The 23,186-nt window shown below is 41.3% G+C and overlaps 1 protein-coding gene across 4 annotated transcripts in view; it reads left to right on the top strand.

Annotated features, from left to right (window-relative positions):
* IQCK (IQ motif containing K) overlaps positions 1-23,186 on the top strand; it is a 130,821-nt gene that overhangs the window by 78,812 nt on the left and 28,823 nt on the right. For all 4 annotated transcript variants that reach the window (XM_043560395.1, XM_043560396.1, XM_043560397.1 and 1 more), the window contains one exon: positions 9,872-9,983. In XM_043560395.1, the coding sequence (XP_043416330.1) occupies positions 9,872-9,983 (112 nt within the window). The remainder of the gene's footprint in view (positions 1-9,871; positions 9,984-23,186) is intronic.

The following is a 23,186-nucleotide window of genomic DNA, read 5'->3' as shown; positions in this document are numbered from 1 at the left end:
ACTAGGGGAACAATGCAACAGTTCTCATACAGTAGTCTACATCAGAATGGTCTGGAAAGCCTCCTAAACACACAGATTGCTGGGCCTCAACTCCAGAGTATCAGAGTCAGTAGGATTGCAACAGGGCCTGAGCACTTACATTTCAAACTAGCTCTCAAGAGATGTTGAAGCTGCTAGTTTAAGGACCCCACTTTGAGAGCCACTGGTGGAGGGGTGAAGTGTCTACAATTTTGAGCAGTGGCTCTCAACCTTGACTGCACATTAGAAACATCTGGGCAGCCATAACTATATAAATGTCAGTTACGGTTATCAATGGTAAGAAGATCAAAGCATTGTGCAATAATATGGTCTTTGACATCATTCACTTGGCTGTAATTCACAAATCATTGGAAAGTTTACCGAATCCCTTAAATACTTTTGCAATTTAATAATTCGCTGATTATTTGGGTAAACAAGTACCAAGAAAAGTTGGATGAACTTTATCTCAACTGTCATCCCCGAGCTGTTGGGGGAAATTCCTCTTTTTCCAAGTATATACTGCAATATGATATTATTGTTCAAGGAACTTTAGTATAAAAAATAGGCTGGCTTCCTAGGAGAAGGCCTTTCTAGAATTGCACTGAAAAGATGACCCCACCAAAAAGCAGTTGCTGTTCATGAGTCATACAGATCCTGTCTCCTGACCACACACTTAGCCTGAGCAGTCCTTCTTGACTCTGATTTTAAGAATTTGAATAATCAACGTGGCATTGTGTAAGAACTGAGATAAAAATCTGCGGGTGTTAAAGCAGATGTCAGTCTCAACATTAAGTTCATTCTTCACATATTCTTTGGTTAGAGCAGTTTCAGACTCTTCAAATCATTAGAATCACCTGGGGTTCTTGCTAAACATACATGTTGGTTCCACCTCACATGCAATGAATCAGAGCCTACAAGGCAAGAGCCTGAGATTCTATTTTTTTCATGTTTATTTATTGGGCTGGGGAGGAGGTGCGCAGAGAGAGAGGGAGAGAGAGAATCCCAAGCCTCTGACAGAGGGCTCAAACTCATGAACTGTGAGATCATGACCTGAGCCGAAATCAAGAGTCAGATGCTTAACCGACTGAGCCACCCAGGAGCCCCCGTGAGAGTCCACTTTTGTTTTTTGTTTTGTTTTGTTTTGTTTTCAATGTTTATTTATTTTTGGGACAGAGAGAGACAGAGCATGAACGGGGGAGGGGCAGAGAGAGAGGGAGACACAGAATCGGAAACTGGCTCCAGGCTCTGAGCCATCAGCCCAGAGCCTGACGCGGGGCTTGAACTCCCGGACCGCGAGATCGTGACCTGGCTGAAGTCGGACGCTTAACCGACTGCGCCACCCAGGCGCCCCGAGAGTCCACTTTTAATAAGTGCCGTAAGTGATCTCAATATCATCAGATAAATTTAGAGAATTGTCTTAAAGGAATAATGTGTGTGCAATACATACAGAAAAATGGAAGGGGCACCAAGGGAAGCTTGGGGCTACAATTTTTTTTTTTTTTTAATGTTTATTTTTGAGAGACAGAGAGGTGGAGTACAAGCGGGGGAGGGGCAGAGAGAGGGAGACACAGAATCCAAAGCAGGCTCCAGACTGCTGTGAGATCATGACCTAAGCCAAAGATGATTGGACGTTCAACCAACTGAGCCACCCAGGCGCCCCTGGGGGCTACAGTTCTAATGCCCACTTAAGGATAAGAGCAGGGGCTGACAAACTATAGCCTGTGGACCAACTCTGGCCCACTGTTTAAATAAAGTTTACTAGAATGCAGCCATGCGCATTTTTAAAAATACATATTGTGTATGATTTTTTTTGTGCTATAGTGACAGAGTCATTGGGACAGACACTATATGGCCCATAAAGCCAAAAATATTGGGGCACCTGAGTGGCTCAGTGGTTACATGTCTGACTTCAGCTCAAGTCATGATCTCACGGTTGTGAGCCCTGTGTTGGGCCCTGTGCTGACAGCTCAGAGCCGGAAGCCTGATTCAGATTGTGTCTCCCTCTCTCTTCCTCCCCCACTGGCTCGCTCTCTCTCTCTCTCTCTCTCTCTCTCTCTCTCAAAAATGAATAAACATTAAAAAAATTAAAAAATAATATTTACTATCTGATGTTTAAAAAAAACCTGTATTGACTCCTGCATAAAAAACATGACCTCAGACCTGGAAATGGAACTAGGGCCCTCAGTGACTATGAGCTTATAATAAAAAATAAACCAACAAGGAATGGAGGCAGGGGAAGGGGGGGGACAGCCAGTAAGTACAACCAACTGGAGAATCCAAGGCCTCAAGGGTGGCAATTTGAGACTGTGAAATAAGTACATTTAAGATGATTATAGAAATATACTAAAAAGTTTTTTTAAAGAATATAAGCCTTGCTAAATAGGGGAGTAAGAAAAAAAAGGATCAGATTTGAAAAAGAACTAAGTACAACCTCTAGAAATGAAAACAATTTAGGGACACCTAGGTGGCTCAGTTGGTGAGCATCCAACTTTGGCTCAGGTCATGATTTCACATTTCATGGGATCGAGCTCCACATTGGGCTCTGTGCTGACAGCATGGAGCCTGCTTCAGATCCTCTGTCCCCACCTCTGTCTGCCCCTTCCCCACTCACACACACTCTCTGTCTCTCATAAATAAATAAACATTTAAAAAAGCTTAAAAAAAAAAAAGAAAAGAAAACAATTTAGCAAACAGGCTAAAGCCATGCTTCTCAAACTCCAGTAAGCTTCAGAATCACCTGGAGAGTTTGTTAAACATAGATTCCTGGCCCCTCTCTATTCAGTTCTGACTTCATAGGTCTTAGGTGGAACCCATGAATTTGCCTGTCTAATGAGCTCAAGTAATGCCAATGGTGCTGATCCATGGACCATATTTTAGGTGTGCATTAAATAGTAGACAGACACAGCTGGAGGAGTAATTACTACTCAGAGAGAGATCTGGGAGAAGGAAGGCAGCAGGGAGATAGAGTGGGAAATTGGGGAAAGCAGTTGAGACAAAGAGAAGGTCAAACACAAGTCTAATAGAAATTGCAGAGGGTGACAACAGAATGAGTGGGTGAGAAGCAGTGTTGATAGAGATCTTTGGGTGAGAATATCCCAAAGTTGAAGAAACATGAATCCCAAACTAGATACATGAGGACAGAATCACAGCAAAATGCTACCTGGTGAAACTGGAATGCCACAAGCAAGGAGGAAGTCTTAAAACTGTTTTGAAAGAAGGATTGCCTACGAAGGAAGAACAATGAGACTGATCAAGATTACTGATCAGGGGCGCCTGGGTGGCTCAGTCAGTTAAGCGTCCAACTTCAGTCAGGTCGTGATCTCATGGTTCATGAGTTCAAGCCCTGTGCTGACAGCTCAGAGCCTGGAGCCTGCTTTGGATTCTGTGTCTCCCTCTCTCTCTCTGCCCCACTCCCACTTATGCTCTCTCTTTCTCTCAAAAAACGAATAAACATTAAAAAAAAATTAAAAGAAAAGATTACGGATCAGCAGGAGTGCCTGGGTGGCTCAGTTGGTTAAGCATTCGACTATTGGTTTCAGCTCAGGTGTGGATCTCATGATTTTGTGAGTCTGAGCCCTGCATTGGCTCTGTGCTAACAGCATGAAGTCTGCTTGGGATTCTCTTTCTCTCCTTCTTTCTCTGCCCCTCCCCTGCTCACACTATGTCTCTCTCAAAATAAATAAGTAAACTTAAAAAAAAAATTACTGAGCAGCAGTAGCACATGCCAGAAAACGGTGAAGTGTGTTCTAACTCTATGGGAAAGTAACATTCAACAGAGAATTATATTAAATTAATTATCTGATAATAGATTTATTATTTATTATTTACTAAATTATCATTTTATTAATCAACTTATTATTAATCAATTTACTAAATTATCATCCAAGAGCAATGGCTAAATACATTTTCAAACACATCTCTCACTGGAGGAACTACTAAATGATGTACTTGAGTTAGAAGGAAATTGAATCCACAAGGAAGGAGTGGGAGCAGAATGCAAGAAACAATAGTGAATGAGGAAGCTGCTACATCTAAATAGACATTGACTATTTTATATATACATATATATATATGCATACACACACATGTACACTTATGTACATATACTGCATGTGCATATATACATATATACACATATGTATACATATATACACACAACACACACATATACACACACCAGTGGGGGAATAAATGAGGGGAAACTAAAATACTGGACAACAATCATGAGAGATGAGAGTGGGACGTTAAAGTCTTCTAAAGTCCCATAAGTGCTTCAGGGGAGGTTGGACAGACTCATTTTTTACTTTAAGTTATTACATTATAATGACATATTCAAAAAATATATAATATGAACTAACAAATCAGTGGAAGGGGAAAAATGGAATACAAAAATCTAATTCAGGGGTGCCTGGCTGGCTCAGTGGTAGAGTGTGCGGCTCTTGATCTCGGGTTTGTAGGTTCCAGCCCCATGTTGGGTGTAGAGATTACTTAAAAAAATAAAATCTTAAAAGAAAAAAAAAAAGAAAATCCAATGCAATAGAAAGCAGGAAAGGAAAAAAACGTAAAAGCATGATAAATAAAAACATTTGGTGAATTAGATTAATAAAATATTACTGATCACAATAAGTGTAAATAGAATAAACTCTGATTTTTCAGATTGGATTAAAAATAAATCTGCCTCTATGCTAGAGGTACAGGTAACACAAAATGATCCAGAATAGTTGAAAGTAAAGAGATGAAAAAGATATACGGCACAAATACCAACCAAAAGGAAAGTGATCTTGCATTCTTAACATCAGATAAAATAGACTTTGAAAGAAAAAAACATTTCCAGAGATAAAGTGGGCCCTTAATGATAAAAGAATATCTGGTATTTTCTATTGGATTAGACTTTTTAAAATGTTATTCACAACCCACTAAAGTGAATTTACTACTCGCTAAAGTGCTGAACCCACTGTTTAAAAAATATTTTTCTAGGAGCGCCTGGTTGGCTCAGTAGGTTGAGTGTCCAACTCTTGATTTCGGCTCTGGTCATGATCCCAGGGTTGTGGGATTGAGCTCCACATCAGGCTCCACACTTAGTGTGGAACCTGCTTAATATTCTCTCTCTCTCTCTCTCTCTCTCTCTCTCTCTCTCTCTCTCTCTCTCTTTCTTCCTCTGCCTCCTCCCCTGCTTGCACGCTCTCTCTCTTAAAAAGTTAAAAAAGTATATATTTCTCTAGAACACATTTCTGCTCCTCCCTGAAAGCCCCCAGCAACTTCTAAGAGGCATACTATCTTAGTACGGATGAATGTCTGGAACACTTCCACAATACCAGGAAATATGTTATATCTACAGGTTTTTATAATTTGTTCCTAAAAACAATATGGAACACTCATAACTACCAGAATGAGAAACCAACTTTTGTTTCATTTTGCCAAAGATCTGAGAAGAAATAAAGAAGAAATGGAGAGGGGCGCCTGGGTGGCGCAGTCGGTTAAGCGTCCGACTTCAGCCAGGTCACGATCTCGCGGTCCAGGAGTTCGAGCCCCGCGTCAGGCTCTGGGCTGATGGCTCAGAGCCTGGAGCCTGTTTCCAATTCTGTGTCTCCCTCTCTCTCTGCCCCTCCCCCATTCATGCTCTGTCTCTCTCTGTCCCAAAAATAAATAAACGTTGAAAAAAAATAAATAAATAAAATAAAAAAAGAAGAAATGAAGAAATGAAGCTTACTTGCAGAGAGAAAATGGAACATATGAGAGAGTTGGGAACTGTGAATATTTCATTAGGTATTTGCAAGAGAATTTGCAAACATATATTTCCTTCTTGTTGAAATCCACTTTTCCCGGGTATAAAATCCTTCAGTATTATCGTTAGTACATCAAGTCATGGCAAGGATGTGGTAAGGACCTTCTGAGGTGTCTCACACCCAGTTGGAGGCTGACTCTTGCCAACACGACTGAAGTGCTGACCATTGTGTTGTTTCTCCAGCATCTTTCCAGGAACTGTACTATACTGAAAGTTTCTTCCTCCAAAGCAACTAGAAAAACCCCAAGGAATCCTCCAGAGAAAATAGGCGTTGCTATGTTATTGTCTGTTTTGCCAAGAAGCAAAGAAAACAACTGAGCTAAGAGGAATTCAGAAGTATGAAGGGTAATTTCCAAGTCCCAGCCATAGGGCCCCTCTCTTCTTCCCTGCCTGCAGTCACCATCCTACGGCCCTGATATCTCTCTACTGGTTGAGTAATGCCTACAGTTATATAATTGTAAGATCATTTATGTATTCAATAAACTGTAAGCCCTTGGGAAGAGACCTCACTTCCAATTTTATGAATCACTGGCTCTTCAGCCAGTTGGCTCCGTGTCCTACCAGCGGTTGTAGGATGCAACCCCAGAGCTGAACTCAGATTATTCTTACTACTTTGTTAGTTGATGTAAGAAATTGCTAAAACAGGGAGGGCTTACTATGGACCAGACAATATCTCATCTTGTTTTCACACCAGTGCAATGAAGGAAATATGTATACTATCTCCATTTTACAGGAGAGGAAATCAAGGCTCAGACAGTTTAAATAACTTGCTCATAGGTTCCTCAGCTTGTCATTTGCAGAGCTGAGATTCAACTTCAGTCTTTCCGATAGAGAGTTGGATTTCTTAACCAATATGGTGTCCTGTTTTGGCTTTCATCAGAGTAATAGATAATTAGGAGAATTTGATTGGTTCATGGGCATTTTTTTTTTTTTTAAATTCACTTCCACTTAATGGAGTTTTCTTTCTTGGCTTACCCAAAGTCAAGTACACAATAATGTGTGTATTACTCGGTGTGCGTATCTTGGAAGAGCAGATGGACTCCATGTGGTAATTTAAACAAGTAAAAGTTGAAGCCAGTCGTAAAGGAGACTTCTTTTTTTAAAAGCAATGAAACTGTTGATGTGTTAAACATTACACTGCACTCTACGGTATTTGCTGATTGGCACAGCCACTGCCGTTTAAATTGATTCCGTAATCATGACTATAATGACCGGGATTAGCCCTGTTCAATGGGTGCATGCTTTCCCCAGGGCTCACAAAAGCCTTCTCTGGGGATCCAGGCTTTCCTGGTAATGAGAAGTTAACTAACAAGGTTGCCATGCTCCACTTTAGTAAATAGCAGTCCTTGCTTTCCAAATGAAGGAAATCAAGAAAAACATGAAGGGTCTCTGGCCAGACAGAGGAAAATCACCCTAAACTGGTCAGCAGAATCCTGAGAACATCTATAGCCTTCTGGAATGATGAAGGAAATGATGTTTCTGTTTGTTAAATATTAAGGTAATTGAGAGTTCAGGGGATTGTCGGGGAAATTCATCAGTTATTCTTAAGTTAAAGAACTCTTGTTTGCCTCTCAGCAGCCTGTTAATTTAAAATTTAAACACTTGTATTCCTAAAACAATATATGCTCTTTGTAAACGTCCCAAACAATCCAATCCAGAAAAATATGGAGTAAAAAGCTAAAGCTCCCTCCCCCATTTTACTTCCTTCCTAGAGGAACCCACACTCTGTGTCTTCTTCCAAACTATACGAATACATCAGTTATACAGAAAGAATTTGACTACAATAAAATCTAGTCAACTTGCTGATTATAATTAGTGTTAACCTTTGTTTAGTGGTTCAGAAGATCTTTCATCTTTATTAGCATTATGAGTATTAGTTGTCATGGTGCAGAAATGTGGGGGTTTCTGCGTGCTTGGATCCAGATAAACAGAAGTTGCTGGAAAAGATGTGATAACCTCCTTTTTAGCTGCCCATGAGGGTTTGAGTTTGCTTAGCCTACAGAACAGAGGTTTTGAAGGTACCTAATCTTTTGAACATAATACTTTAGGAAACACTAAAAACATTGGTTTGTAATTTAAAAGATTTGGGGAATTACTTTATGTTCTATGACATTAATAAAGGGCCATTTTACTCTCTGAAATTTGCATAACTTTATGCTGGTATATGTGTATACATTATATACAAAGTACTATACATACATGTGTACACAAGATACACATATAAAGTATTTGCATACATAGTACTTTGTATATATAATTTTAAAAATATACATTTATAGATAATTTGTATATTTTCTTTTTCTTTAAACAAGAGTAACTGCCATTTAGAAGTTCAGAAGAAAACAGTCTTTTTTATCTTGGGGAAAAAAATCACTTGAGTAGTTTTCTTAAGATAACTAAGGCACCCCATGCTCTGAGAAATGAAGTAATAGGAAGGACTTTATTTTTCTTGAGTTTGTTAAGGCCATTTCCCCAAATGCCTCTTGGTGAGTGGTGCTCTGATGTGCATGGGATCAGTCTGCATAAAGAACCAAGGATCTTTCTGGAAAGGAAGGGACTGAGATCATCCTGACCCCAACATTGCTCCCTAAGGTTCCTAGTTATAAAAAGCCATGTGAGGCTTCTAGAGGACAACAGGACCCTTTGGAAACTCATCCAGGAAGCCTATATCCCAATGACCAGAGCAGGAAATTTCAAGATCCAGTGTTTGTTTGAAAAAGCAGGAGGGTGGGCCCTGGCTTTGTGACATGATCATAGTAAGACAGAACTGGACCACCATGACATTCTACCCACTCTCTCTCCATGACTAACTCTAGTTTATGCTTCAAAACTCACTCCAGGAGTCATCTCCTCCATGACGTGTTTCCTGACTGCTCCAGGCTGAGCTCAGTTCCCCTTCTGCATTCCCTTGTACTCACTGATATCCTTATTCTTACCACACCTTGGTGATCTTATTCCTGTACTCTATGTCTCGTACCAGATTCTCAGCCCCTCAAGAGCAGCTGGAAATCTCAAAAACATTTCCTAGATCTGTGACTCAGCAAGCTGCTTCAATTGAGTTTCCTCATCCGTAAAATGGGCATAATCATTCTTGCCTCATTGGGTAGTTTGATGGTTACGTCTTGTAAAAGACTTAAACAATGCCTGGGACCTAAGTGCTCAATAAATATGAGCTACAGAATAATAAAACTAAAACTTAATTAAAATTATCATCAGTAATCTGTTTATTGCCAAGGTATAGCACAAAGCCCAGTCTGCAGTAGACGCTTAGTCAATTGGTATTAAACTAATGCATTGACTGTGATTCCTCTAGAACCGATATACTGGCCACCAGTTGTGTGTGATTATTGAGCACTTGGAATGTGTTTAGCCCACATTGGGCTGTGATGTCACTGTAAAATACACACTAGATGTTGAAGACTATATGGAAAATGGAGAGTAAAATATTTCATAAATAATTTTTGTATTGATTACATGTTGAAATAATATTTTAGATCTTTGAGGTTAAATAAAATATATTCTTTTTTTAAGTTTATTTATTTTGGGAGAGACAGGGAGTGTGAGTCGGGGAGAGGCAGAGAGAGAGGGAGAGAGAATCCCAAGCAGGCTCTGCCACTGTCAGCGCAGAGCCCAACATGGGGCTCGAACCCACGAATGGTGAGATTATGACCTGAGCTGAAATCAAGAGTTGGATGCTTAACCTGAGCCACCCAGATGCCCCAAAATAAAATACGTTCTTAAAAATAATCTCACTAACTTATTTTTACTTTTTAAAATGGAACTGCAAGGAAATGTAAAATTTCACATGAGGCTACTTTGTATTTCTGCTGAAGAGCACAGATCTAGAATGTTCTCAACCTACCATTAGTATAGCAAATCTTCACACAATGTCATTTACACTCAAATACTACATAAGCTGTAGGAGTTTAGATAAATCCTTTAAAACACTGATTCACTTAGAACCTAAAGCATATCCAGTTGGTTTGTAAAGGATTTCCCATGCAGAGTTAACAAGCTAATGTATAGAAGTTGTAGGAAAGAAACTAAAGCTTTGTGGGCATTTTCCAGGTTCGGTGTGATCCTGAGATTCAAGAATTGCGTCAGTGGCAGAAGAAACTGCGTGAAGACAACCACATTCACCAGCGAGTCAAGATTTTCTGGGCCAAACAAGAACAGAAAGGTTAGTTGTTTGATTCACAATCCTTAGTTTATTTAGGAAAAACCTGAGTCTTAGCCCAGACTCAGAAAGAAGCCCTGTGGGTTCTTATGGGGTCCTTGTGTCTGCAGGGAACTCAGTCTGTGTTGGGGGGAAGTGGCTGCATATTAAGATTCTGCTCTAGAATGCCAGAGGTGATGTGATATAATTTATATGGCTATTTGCCTCACTCAGGGACAAATTCAGGGTCATCTTGTGTCTGCATGTCTTTTTTGTTCAAGCTATAAGACATCAAGGATAACCCCTCATTTTGGAAATACAGTGTCCATCAGTGTGATGGGTGGTTTTTTTTTTTTAAGTTGTTGATTGTGTGTCTGAACTGAAATGATGCTTTATGCTTGTTTTCTCCCCTTTTGTGAGAAATTAAACACACACACACATTTGTGCACGCGCGTGCACACACACACATACACACAAAGAACAAAGAATAGCAGCACCATTTCGTCCTATTTACTTTCCACATTTTTTGTTATAAAACTTTAATTTACTATTTATTTACAATAGGAAAATTAGAAAAACAACAACCAAGGGGCACCTGGCTGGCCCAGTCAGTAAAGTCTGCGACTCTTAATCTCGGTTGAGGTTGAGTGCAAGCCCCATGTGGGTCTAGAATTGACTTAATGTATTTTTATCAAAATTTTTTTTATTTTTTATTATTTTTATTATACATTATATATATATTTTTTATTTTAAAGAAAGTAAAAAAAAACAACAGCCAAAACAGGGAAAAAAACAGAAATTCCACCACTGTTAATATTTTGGTGTATATCCTGCTATACTTTTTCTGGTACAAACAGGTACAAATGAGTGTCTATAGATATTTTGTTAAAAATAGGATTTTACATCGTTACAATCTGTCACTGAACATATTCAGAACATCATTCTGGTCCACAACTAAAGAGCAGCATCATGAAGTTTAACAGGTGCATGGTATGGATTTAGCATCATTTATTCAACCAACAACATGGAAGGAGATTTGTGATATATAATCAAGTGGAAAAAAATAGCAGAACCATAAGTTTTCATCCGTATATTAAAAATATATACATGGAAACACGGAGACGTCTAAACAGCCTGGAAGAATACATTAATGATACATGGTACCTTTAGGATTTGTACGAGGTAGGGAGAGGTGCACTGTTGGAATCTTTAAAAAAATTTTTTTTTTATTTTAGAGAGAGCGAGAGAGAGCATGAGCTAGGGAGAGAGGCAGAGGGAGGGATAGTGAGAGAGAAAGAATCCCAAGCAGGCTCCATGCTCACCATGGAGCTGAATGTGGGGCTCAATCCCATGACCCTGTGATCACGATCTGAGCCAAAATCAAGAGTCAGATGCTCAATTGACTGAGCCATCTAGACACCCCTGGAACCTTTTAAATAAATACATAATACTTTACCATTTATGAAAAAATAACCCTACTCACCTCAGCAGGCTACAGGCCATCCATATTTTGAGTCCTCTCAACTCAACTCCCCATCCAGCCTGTCCCCTGTCACTAGGCTATAGTCCCTCCAGACTTTTCCGTCCTTTCCATATGCCAATACCTCCCTCACCCAGAGGACACTGTACTTTCTTTCTTTTTTTTTTCTGCCAGATAACCCATCCTCAGCTGCTTCTCATCTTCCAGGCCTCCTTGAAATAGTATTTATTGAACACTCTCAACATGGTGGGGTCTAAACAAAAGCTTTCTCTTCTCCCCAGAAACTGTCTTCAATCCTGCCTTCTTGAATCTGTCTTTCCAGTCCCTTCATGGCATATTGGGTGGATTCCATGTCTTTTCTGTATGCTTTAATTTCAGAAAGCCCAGTCTAGTTTAAATTTCAATCTCATATCCCATTGAAATCTTACCCAACCCCCTCCGCCCTTCATCAGTGGGGGTGGGAGTGGGGGAAAGAACTATTAGATCTTTCACACTTCCACACTTTTCTTGTCAGAATCCCTTTCTCCTTTAGTGGGACGGGTGGGAAGGAGGGAGATACAGATCACTGTCTGTTGTGATCCTCTTTTGGCTGCCACTGCTTCTCCGGCTAAGGCTACCATTTGTGTCCTTTGGGCAGGCATCTCCATGCTGACTCTCTGACTCCTGTATTTCATATGCGTTCTTCCTGGGGGGAAACAACAGGTGGCAGAACACCCCTGTGGGGATCTGGATCCGTCTCTGCCTCTTCCACCACCACCCCAGATCTCACCTCTGCCAGTCCATTCCCAGCCTTTTGCTATTGGGGATCTCCTTACCTAGTGGCCAGCCCTCTTGGTTGAGGCATCAGGAAGATAGTTCAAGTTGCCTCCCAGTGTCCACCTGACTCACTCTCATGGGTGGACATGCAGACCTCTCCATGGTTCTCCTTCTCTCTGCCCCAGTGTGTCTACCCAGGTCACACTGAACCTTCTCAGACAGGCAAGGGGGATGATCTGTATGTCAATCTGCCCTTAAAGCAAATGTTCAACTAAATACTGAGATATCCTCAATTAAAAAAAAATAATAATAATGTTTTGTTTATTTTTGAGAGAGTGAGAGAGAGACAGAGTGTGAGCAGGAGAGGGGAAGAGAGAGGGAGTCACAGAATCCGAAGCAGGCTCCAGGCTCTGAGCTGTCAGCACAGAGTCTGATGCAGAGCTCAAACTCATGAACCACAAGATCCTGACCTGAGCTGAAGTGAGACACTTAACCGACTGAGCCACCCAGGCACCCCACCCTCAACCTTTTTGAGGTGTTCTCTTGGCTCTTCCCTTCCCTGGATTAGGGTTTGGCTTGGGGGAAGCACCCACTCTTATCTAGCAGAGGAGAAAAAAAGCCCAGCACTTTTTAGACCAGCAATTCTCAATCTTTTTGGACTGTGACTCAGTAAGAAATAGCTTTATATTATAATCTAGTACATGCCCTCCTGTTCTATTGAGGTTTTGTTTTTTATTTTTATTTTTTTTAATGCTAGACATGACCAAGTAAATGAATTATATGGCCCACTAATGTGTCTTTACCCATGCTTTGAGATATACTGCATTGGTCCACTACTCCACAGCTCCTAAATATCTTCTCTCCCTTCCCTTCCTAGAGCCATCTACTTAGGTGGTGGTTGGGCGCCTTCTTCATAGACAATGGTTCTCAATTCTGGCTGCACATTTGAATCACCTTGGGAGGTTTCTAAAAATAGCAGTGCCATTGACAGAAAATCCTAGAAGTAATAAGCATTCTTAGTGTCCAGATATTGGTTTCTAAGTACACTTTACTCTAAACAGAATTAAGTTTCTTGGAGAAGTGGGGATGCCTGGGTGGCTCGGTCGATTAAACGTCAGACTCTTGGTTTCGGCTCAGGTCACAATCTCACAGTTTGTGACTTTGAGCCCCGAGACTGACAGTGGAGAGCCTGCTTGGGATTCTCTCTCTCTCCGTTTCTCTCTGCCCCTCCCCTGCTGGTGCTTTCTCTGTCTCTCAAAATAAATAAACTTAAAAAAAAAGTTTCTTGGAAAAATGGCTGATCACAAGCCTGGGGCAAGGAAAGTAGATCAGCCTAGAACATCTTATGCCAGAAAATAAAGATGGGGACATGGGAAAAGAATATAGGCTATAGCTTGATGGGAGTCTCACTGAGCAAATCTGGGACAGTTAAGTGTCAAAATTAATAGGACAGTAATGAATTGTAACTCCTTGACAAATGAGGGAGATGAGGAAGCTTTTCCTTACATTAGAATACCAACTAATACACAGAGAAAGTATAATGAAATTAGGGGCGCGTGGGTGGCTCAGTTGGTTAAGCATCCCACTTCAGTGCAGGTCATGATCTCACAATTGGTGAGTTCAAGCTCCACATCAGGCTCTGTGCTGACGTCACAGAGCCTGCTTGGGATTCTCTCTCTCCCTCTCTCTGTACCCCCCCCCCTCAAAATAAATAAATAAACTTAAAAACAAGAAAGTCTAATGAAATTAAAAAGTCACCATCTTGTAACCATATTAGTAAATAATTATCTCAGGCAAAAATCATCAGTACTTGCTAAAACCATTGTGTGAAAGTTTGATGAGGAATATGATATTTAGAATTCCAAAATATCCCTCTACAAATTAGTCATTAAACAAAGGGGAAAATGCTAACTTGGCATTAGAGAAACCTGGCAGACCCACCTTCACCAAGTGTTGAGAATTAATATCACCAATATTGGGACAAGCTGATATAATGTGCCTCCTGGTATGATGTACCAAGGACGCACATCATATATGCTTATGCACTATCCCTGTCAAAATGCATAACTTGAATCTAATCATGGGGAAACATCGGGCAAACCTAAAAGGAAGGACACACACCAGAATAACTGATTCAGATTCTTTAAAAATGCCAGTGTCAAGAAAGGCCAAGGAAGGAACACGGAGGCATGACAGCTAAACACAGCACATGATCTTAGATTGGCTCCTGTATGGGAAAAAAATTCTATGAAAGACATTATTGAGACAATTAGCAAACTTTGAATATAGTCTTTATATAAATAAATACATGGCACTATCAAAGTTCCTCATTTTGAACAATGTTCTTGGGCTATATAAGAAGCCTATTCATTCTTAAGATACATGCTGAAGACTTTAACGATCAGCGGATATGGTATGTAGCTTAACCTCAAATGATTCAGAAAAAAAGAATGTGTAACATGCATGTATATGTATGCATACATAGAGAGAAAATGGTAATGTAAGTATGGCAAAGTATAAACAACTGGTGAGCCTGGGGGTTCTTTGGATGATGATAGCCACTTTTCTGTAAATTCAAAATTATTTCAAAATTATCAGTTAAAAAAATTCCAGTGCCTCACCTCCACAGGTTCTCATCCGATGGTTTTGGGATGAGCCCCCAGGTGTGCATGTTAATGCTAAGTTTCCCAGTTCTAATGGTCAGCCAGAGTTGATACTCTAAGGAGGCGCTGGATCTGCAGTTGTTTCAGGTTCTCTTTAAAATGGGGAGACCTCTGGGGCGCCTGGGTGGCTTGGTCGGTTAAGCGTCCTACTTCTGCTCAGGTCGTGATCTCACAGTCCGTGAGTTCGAGCCCCGCGTCGGGCTCTGTGCTGGCAGCTCAGAGCCTGGAGCCTGTTTCAGATTCTGTGTCTCCCTCTCTCTCTGCCCCTCCCCTGTTCATGCTCTGTCTCTCTCTGTCTCAAAAATGAATAAACGTTAAAAAAAATGTTTAAAAAAAATGGGGAGACCTCGGGGTGCCTGAGTGGCTCAGTTGATTAAGCAGCCAACTTAGGCTCAGGTCATGATGTCACGGTTTGTGGGTTCAGGCCCCACATCGGGCTCTGTGCTGACAGCTCAGAGCCTGCATCTCTCTTCAGATTCTGTGTCTCCCTCTCTCTCTGCTCCTTCCCAACTCCTGCTCTGTGACTCTCTCCCAAAATTAAATAAACGTTAAAAAAATTTTTTTGATGGGGAGTCCTCAGGGCACCTGGGTGGCTTAGTTGGTTGGGTGTCCGACTCTTGATTTCCACTCGGGTCATGATCCCAGGGTTGTGACATCAAGCCCCACATCGGGCTCAGCACCTACAGTGGAACCTGCTTGAGATTCTCTCTCTCTCTCTCTCTCTCTCTCTCTCTCTCTCTCTCCCTCCCTCCGTGCCTCTCTCTCCCTCTCTCTCCCTCTCCCTCTTCCTCTCCCCCTCCCTCTGCCCCCTCTCCTCAGCTTGCTCTCTCTCTCTCTGTCTCTCTCTAAAGTAATAATTTAAAAATGTGGAGTCCTCTAAGCCTGCATGCCCTGAGCCCCGGGCAAGAGAAGTCCATCTGTTATTTGTTTACTTGGCAGTTACCTGTCTTCCTTGTTAGAGTATAAGCTTCATGAGGACAAAGACCTAACCTAGTACAGCACCTGGCATAAAGTGAGTACCAAATAAGTATTGGTTGAATGAGTAAGTGAGTGAATAAATGAATGAATGGGTAGAGTCCTGAGGCTTAAATGAGCCAGCATACAGACAGTGCCTGGTGCAGAGTAAGAGCTCAACAAATTGGCAGTTTTAAAGACTTGCTACCATTTAACCCTTGCTAAGAAGCAGCTTGACTGTAAACTGGCAGGATCAGCCCAGGCCTCTCTTCTGTGCACAACTGCCGTTTCATTTCACTTCAAAATTGGAAGACAATCAAGGCTGTAATCAGTTTAAAGGTCAGGGAAAGTGCAGCGTGCCTATTTAGTTCTGTTGTTTCTTATTCTTTTGAGTTGATTTGCTGTTGGTTGACAGATTGATTTAGCTTGCTGTGTAGCAGGGAGAGCAGACGGGATTTGATGTGTGTAACCCAGCCAGCAGTGGAGGGGCAGAGTGAAAGCATTACCATCACCACCACCCGCCCATCTCAGCCACCTGCTGCTCGTGTCCCTTGTGGCCTTTCCAGGGCTCCAGAAGGAGCAGTCCTTTCCAGGCAAGATGGGGTTCAGTAAATGCTCCAGTGGGAATTCATGGGTAAATTTTCCACTTACAATTAGACTGTGAAATGGCACTTAGGTAAAAAAAAAAAAAAAGCCAGTTCTAAACGCTGTCTCCAGAACTGTGGTTAGCTAAGAAGGAAGTCAGTACAGTGCATTGGGTAAAGGACTGGCTTTTGGAATTGGCCAGACCTGTTCAGAGAGTGCTTTTACTTTTCTCTGTGTGATCCTGATCTAGTTAACTTCCTTAAGCCTCAGTTTTCCCATGTACAAAATGGGACTAATGACAGTTCCTGTCTCATATGGCTGTTAAAAGGTTATAGGACATGATTTTTAGAATAAGTCCTGGCACATCATTCCCATAAAGGCTGGTTACTGTCACAATTTTAGTATAATTAAAATATCTGTGTGCTTTTAAACAATTCTGTTGGTTTACTCACTAGACTCTAAGTGCCATAGGGTTCCCTGGAGGGGACTCTTCCTCTTACTCATGATGCCTCCAGCCTAGCACAGAGCCTGGCATAGAGCATGCAGTCTACACATACAGGGTGGACAGAGCTTCATTTTACAGCTGGGCTTCATTTTACAAATGAATTAGTAGACGCCCAAGAAAGTCGAGAGACTTGTCCAAGGGCACACTGCCAAAGGAGGGCCTAGGGCCGGGGCCCAAGCGTTCCCTTTTTCTGTCCACTGTTCTAACACATATCTGAGGAAAGACACAGAGAGTTAAGACGCTCCCTTGGATTCTACTGTCAGAGCCAAATTCCCTCAGGAATCCTCCTGAAAGTGACATCCTGCTTATCTTATTTCTCATGACCTGGACTTTCTGGGCTTTGGGTTCCTGCTGTTTGTGTTGACTGAAGCCTCTAAGTCAGGGCTGAATTGCTAGGAGCAGCACACAGACTGCTCACCAGGGGAAGTAGAACTCCTTGTTTCCTCCAGGTGTCCCTGAGTGGAATCGTTTCTTCTTGTTTGTTTTAATTTTTTTTAATGTTTTTTTTTTTTTTTTGAGAGAGAGAGAGAGAGACAGAGTGCAAGTAGGGAAGGGGCAGAGAGAGAGGGAGACACAGAATCTGAAGCAGGCTCCAGACTCCAAGCTATCAGCACAGAGCCGGATGTGGGACTCGAACCAACGAGCCATGAGATCATGACCCAAGACGAAGTCTGACGCTTAACCCACTGAGCCACCCAGACGCCCCAAGCTGAATCATTTCTTACACTCAGGCACTATAGAGTTACTTCCTGTTTTAAACCTTATGAATTAGGGTAGTGTGGCAGTTTGGATTATAAATCCCCCCAACCAAGGTGACACTATCATTAGACCCCAAAGACCTCTGATAAAGCAATTTATGTTAGACACATGCTAGTTCTCCTTTAGACTTGCAGTAAAGAAAAAAAATGGAATGACTGCAAATAAAAACAGTTCTCAACTTTATCTAAAAAACCCACAAACTGATCTATGTACAAATCCAATAAACATATGTAATATATTTTTTGAGTGCATGCCATATTATCCATATTATGTTCTGGTATTTATAGTATGAATAAATTTTGCCAAGTTCATTTCTTGGAGCAACCTTGATGCAGACAGGAGGTCTGAGGGAGAACAGTGTCCGCTGTCAGGGTAGAGTTGTGGTCATATATAGCTCATCTCATGTTACACTGAGTCAGAGGCCCTCCCAAACAGGATTTTCTTCTAGGACAGAAATGGTGTGAAGTTATCCTTAAGTCTCTATCCACTGGGACAGTTGCAGGAATTATTTTTAAATGTGTGTGACAAGAATTGCAGCCAGTGTAATTCCAAACAAGATGCCTAAGTCATTTTTGAGATGTGGTCAAAAATCCCTTCTCAATTAATAGTGTATTTTTAGCTATGTATATACTCAGTAATTGTTTTCAAATGTGCTTTGTAGTTGAATGGTGATATTTTATTTGGAAATCTAGTATGTAGGAAGAAAGAAGCCGTAGAAATTGTTCCTATACTATCAGGTTACAGTATGTGTGTGTGTGTGTGTGTGTGTGTGTGTGTGTGTGTGTGTGTGTTGGGGGGTGTATTTACATATATTTACATATATGTGTATGAAACATCAGATTATATTTGTGTGTGTATTCTTTATATATATGTAAGTATTCTTTAATTTTTTTTCTTAGGTTTATTTATTTTGAGAGAGAGTCAGAGTATGAGTGGGGGAGGGGCAGAGAGAGAGGGAGACATGAATCGCAAACAGGCTCCAGGCTTTGAACCGTCAGCACAGAGCCCGATGCAGGGCTTGAACTCACAAATTGTGAGAGCATGACCTGAACTGAAGTTGGACGCTTAACCAACTGAGCCACCCAGGTGCCCCATCTAAGTATTCTTTAAATGACTTTATCACTTCTTGTTGATATTTTAAAGAAAATGATGGAGGAGGTTGACCTGTCAAAGGAAACAGATTATTTTCTTTGCTTACCTGTTTATTCCCTACCTCATTCCAAGAGCCATTTTCAGTAGCTTACAGAAACTTGTATAATATAACATTTTTAGGTAAATGTGGTAATTGGGTTGGGGAAAAATTAAAAGGAGAGAAAAAGTTAAGCCACAAAATGCAGTAAGCAAAATACTCTAAGTCCTATACTTGCTAGAGATTTCTTAGAGACAAAGCAAAGAGGAAAATAGGATCTGTTAAATAGTTCATAGTGTCTATAAGAAAAAAGACAAGCTATTTGTTCAGGAAACACTGGGCCCTTCCCTAATACATTATGCAATGTGAATAATAACCTCAAAAATGTTCCTAAATAAATAGAACTATGATTCTGAGCTTCCTAGAAGCCACAACAATGAAGGAAATAGGATCATTATATTGTTTATTGTGTCTTTAAGATTAAGAAGGTTCTTAGAAGCACACTTATTCCTGGAACTGAAGTTTTTCTTTCATTAAGAGAACACTCGGAAGGGCGCTTGGGTGGCTCAGTCCTTCGAGAGTCTGACTTTGGCTCAGGTCATGATCTTGCGGTTTGTGAGTTTGAGTCCCTCATTGCTTGCTGTCAGTGCAGAGCCCGCTTCAGATCCTCTGTTGCCCTCTTTCTCTGCCCTCCCCGCCTCTGAAAAACAAACATTAAAAAAAAAAAAAGAAAAAGAGAGGGCACTAGGAAAAAACAAAGCCTGAGAGGGGTGGGAGGTGGGTAGGGACCAGATAAGTTTTTTTTTTTTTTTTCTGACTTTTAATCTAGTATTTTAAGTTTAGATTGTAATGACAAACCTTAACTATATTAGGATTGGGTTTTAAGGACAGTCTTAAGCATCTCATCTTGGCCACACCACATGCTTATGACCTTAGGATACCCCTGAAACTTAGTTTTAGAGCAGAGAAGGATGTGTGAAACTAAGTAGTAGCTGTAGTTTATTGGGCACATACCATGTGCCAGGCACCACGCTAAGCACCTTTTGTTGCCATGTAGTCCTCACACCTGCTCTGTCACACAGAGGAAATTATCTCCATTGTACAGATGAGGAAACCAGGGCTGGGAGAACATGACTCACACAAGGCCACACTGCCAGTAGGGCCCAACCAGGGATTTGAACCCAGATCTGCCTGATGCCGGGAATCCTAGGGCCATTTCATGCCATGTTGTCCAGTTACTTTAACTGGGCATGTTGGCCTAGTGCAGAGCTTCCCAACAGGGTACCAGGACCCCCAGGCTGGGCGATGGGCAGCATCTGGCCATGCCTCCCACCCTGCCCGCTAACACTGAAATAGCCACAGGCCACTGGATAGGGAGGTGTGGAGAGAGGGGACGCTGAGCCCCTTGTCCAGAGGCTGCAGGATCTGTCAGCATGTTTTAGGAAGCCAGGGGTAAGTGGATAGGGATGAGGATGTTCTTTTCTCCCTCCTTCCAAATATCCTACCCATCCATAGATGAGGAGCAGGGAAGGGCTTCGCCACCAAAGAGGATACCCAGGTACAGAGAACACGAGCCTGTGACTCAGGAGGTGGGTTCTGGCATTAGCTGTAGCCCTTTGTAACTAATAAACATAATTGATCACCTAACAATGATATATGTTAAAATAATCAATGGCTTATTTTCCAGAGGCAGTTACTATTGAGGGTGTCTACCCATAGGGTTTCTTCATCTATCTACGTATAAATATATGCACATATATATTTATAAACATGGAAACATATTATAAATGCTGTAGTGCAATGTGCTTTTTCTTTCACTTGGCAGTATATCATAGACATCTTTCCATGCTAAAAGTTTTAATAAAAATTTCATTGTGTAGCGAGGGGTTTTTCTACATCATCACATAATTCTCTGACACCAGCTAGGTTGGAGAATTCAACTCAATTCTGATACTTGTCTACCCAGAGGTAGCATCCGTTCTCACAGTTAAAGGGCTCAGACCCACAGGACTGTCCCCACCGCAGACAATCCCAAATCCAGGTTGTTACCTGCTCTTCTGACTGACCGGCTGCCATTGGGAGCTTCCCACAACCCCCTCCTTGGGTTCAATTAATTTGCTGGTGCAGCTCACAGAACTCAGGAAACTACCCACTAGATTACTGGTTTATTACAGAGGTTACATTAAAGGATACGAATCAGCAGCCAGATGGAGAGATAAAAGGGAGAGAGAGAGAAGTCCTGAACAGAGAGGCTTCTGTCCTCGTGGGGCTTAGGGCCTGGCATGATGGCATGGGGAATTGTTCTGGTATCCCCATCTGGAAGTCTCTGAACCCTGTCCTTTGGGTTTTTATGGAGGCTTCATTACATAGGCATGGTTGATTTAATCATTGGCCAACGGTGCCAGATTCAACCTCCAGCCCCCCCTCCCCACCCTGGAGGCCTGGGCGGTGGGACGGAAAGTTCCTAACCCTCTAATCACACGGTTGGTTTTCCCTGGCAACCAGCCCCCATCCTAACTTGGATCCAAAAGTCACTTTATCAACATAACAAATGACACCTTTAGCTTTTCTTCACTTGGGAAATTCCAAGGGTTTTTAGGAGCTGTATGCCAGAAGTGGGGACAAAGGGAAATATATATTTCTTATTATAAATCACAGTATCACGCATGCCAATATATATAGATCTATCTCATTATTTTTTTGTGGATCCATAAAAATGGTAATCAGTCTGTACCATGCTTTTAAAAAAAACAATCCCTATAAATGAATATTCAGCCTATATTGTGAACAATGCTTCCATAGATATTTTTGTAGAGTTGTCCTTGCTTACTCATAGAAGTATTTCTATAGGATAAAGTCCTAGGAATGAAATTGCTGGTTCAAAGGACATGCATGTACTACGTTTAGACAGTGATTGCCATGTTGTCATCCAAAATTGTTGCTTGCATTTGCACTTAATGCCACCAACCCACTTTGGAACTGTTGATGGGTGATGTGATCTTGGTGTTTCATTTTCCCTGCTTGTAAAATGAGAATGATTATTGCCTTGAGAGTAATTCTAAATGAAGTCATTGCTTTGATAATACGCTTACTCTTTAAGAAGAAATATATCAGTAACTCTAAGGTGTCACTTACATCTTAATTTTTTCTCTCATATCTCCTCAAACTTTATTCCTTCTCCATTTGAACCTGCAAAAGAAATAAAAATTTGATTAAAAGAAATCTAGGGACTTCATGCCTCGATATTACTTTCATCGGTTCTAATTTAAGACTCACCCGTGGGTGGAGATGTTTGGATGACATCAACTTTCGTACATATTTTTTCATTAAAAATGTGCACACGTCTGCATAGCTAGGACTGCCTTCTTTTGAAATGCTCAAAGATCCCCTACTGTTCTGCTGAAATTAAAAAGTAAATCAAAGAGGGTTTCCTTTTTTTGAAATGCTCTGGGTGCCATGGGGCACCTGGGTGGCTCAGTCAATTGAGTGATTGAGCATCTGACTCTTGATTTTGGCTGAGGTCACAGTCCAGGGTCATGGGATGGAGCCCTGCATCGGGGTCTGCACTGGGCTCTGCACTGAGTATGGAGCCTGCTTGAGATTCTTTCTCTCTACCTCTGCCCCTCCCCCCCACTTGCAGTATCTCTAAAAAATAAATAAGTAAATAAAAATTAAAGTGCTTTGCCCCACAAGTTCAAGATCCCAAATTTAAGTTTATGTAAATGGATGCTTCCAACCTCCTTAGCTTCATTCCTTCATCTGATTGTTCAGTATTCTTCTTTGAAGTTATATAGATGCAGAGTGCTTTTGTAGGATTTGGATAAATCTACCAACTTCTGGAGATCTCTCAGAACCAGATTGGATTAAGTTTCCCATTTATCAACTGTATAACCTTGTGCAGGTTGCATAATCTCTGTCACTGACTCAGTTGGCACGGCAATAAAGTGGAAATACTGATATTAGCAACAACCCCATAGGGTTTTGGGAAGATTAAATGAACTGGAATAGTGCTTGGCTCATAATAAGAATATCAATAAATGATTAGTAATATGTGGGTAATACATGTTGTTACTAAGAATATTGCTTTGGTGGAGGGGAACATCTAGATGGCTCAGTTGGTCAAGCATACAACTCTTGATTTTGGCTCAGGTCATGATCACATGGTTCATGGGTTCGAGCCCTGCATCAGACTCTGTGCTGAGAGCACAGACCCTGCTTGGAATTCTCTCTCTCCTCTCTCTCTGCCCCTCCCCTACTTGCTCTCTTTCTGTCTCTCAAAATCAATGAATAGATATTTAAAAAAAAAAAAAGAATATTGGCTTTGGGGTCTGACAGAACCGGGGTCCTGCCCCTTTTCATCAATGAGGTCAGGGGCAAGTTGCTCGTCCTCTCAAGG

This window comes from Prionailurus bengalensis, chromosome E3 (genome assembly GCF_016509475.1).
Source record: "Prionailurus bengalensis isolate Pbe53 chromosome E3, Fcat_Pben_1.1_paternal_pri, whole genome shotgun sequence".
Lineage (NCBI taxonomy): Eukaryota > Metazoa > Chordata > Mammalia > Carnivora > Felidae > Prionailurus > Prionailurus bengalensis.
This window is presented reverse-complemented; position numbering and strand designations above follow the sequence as displayed.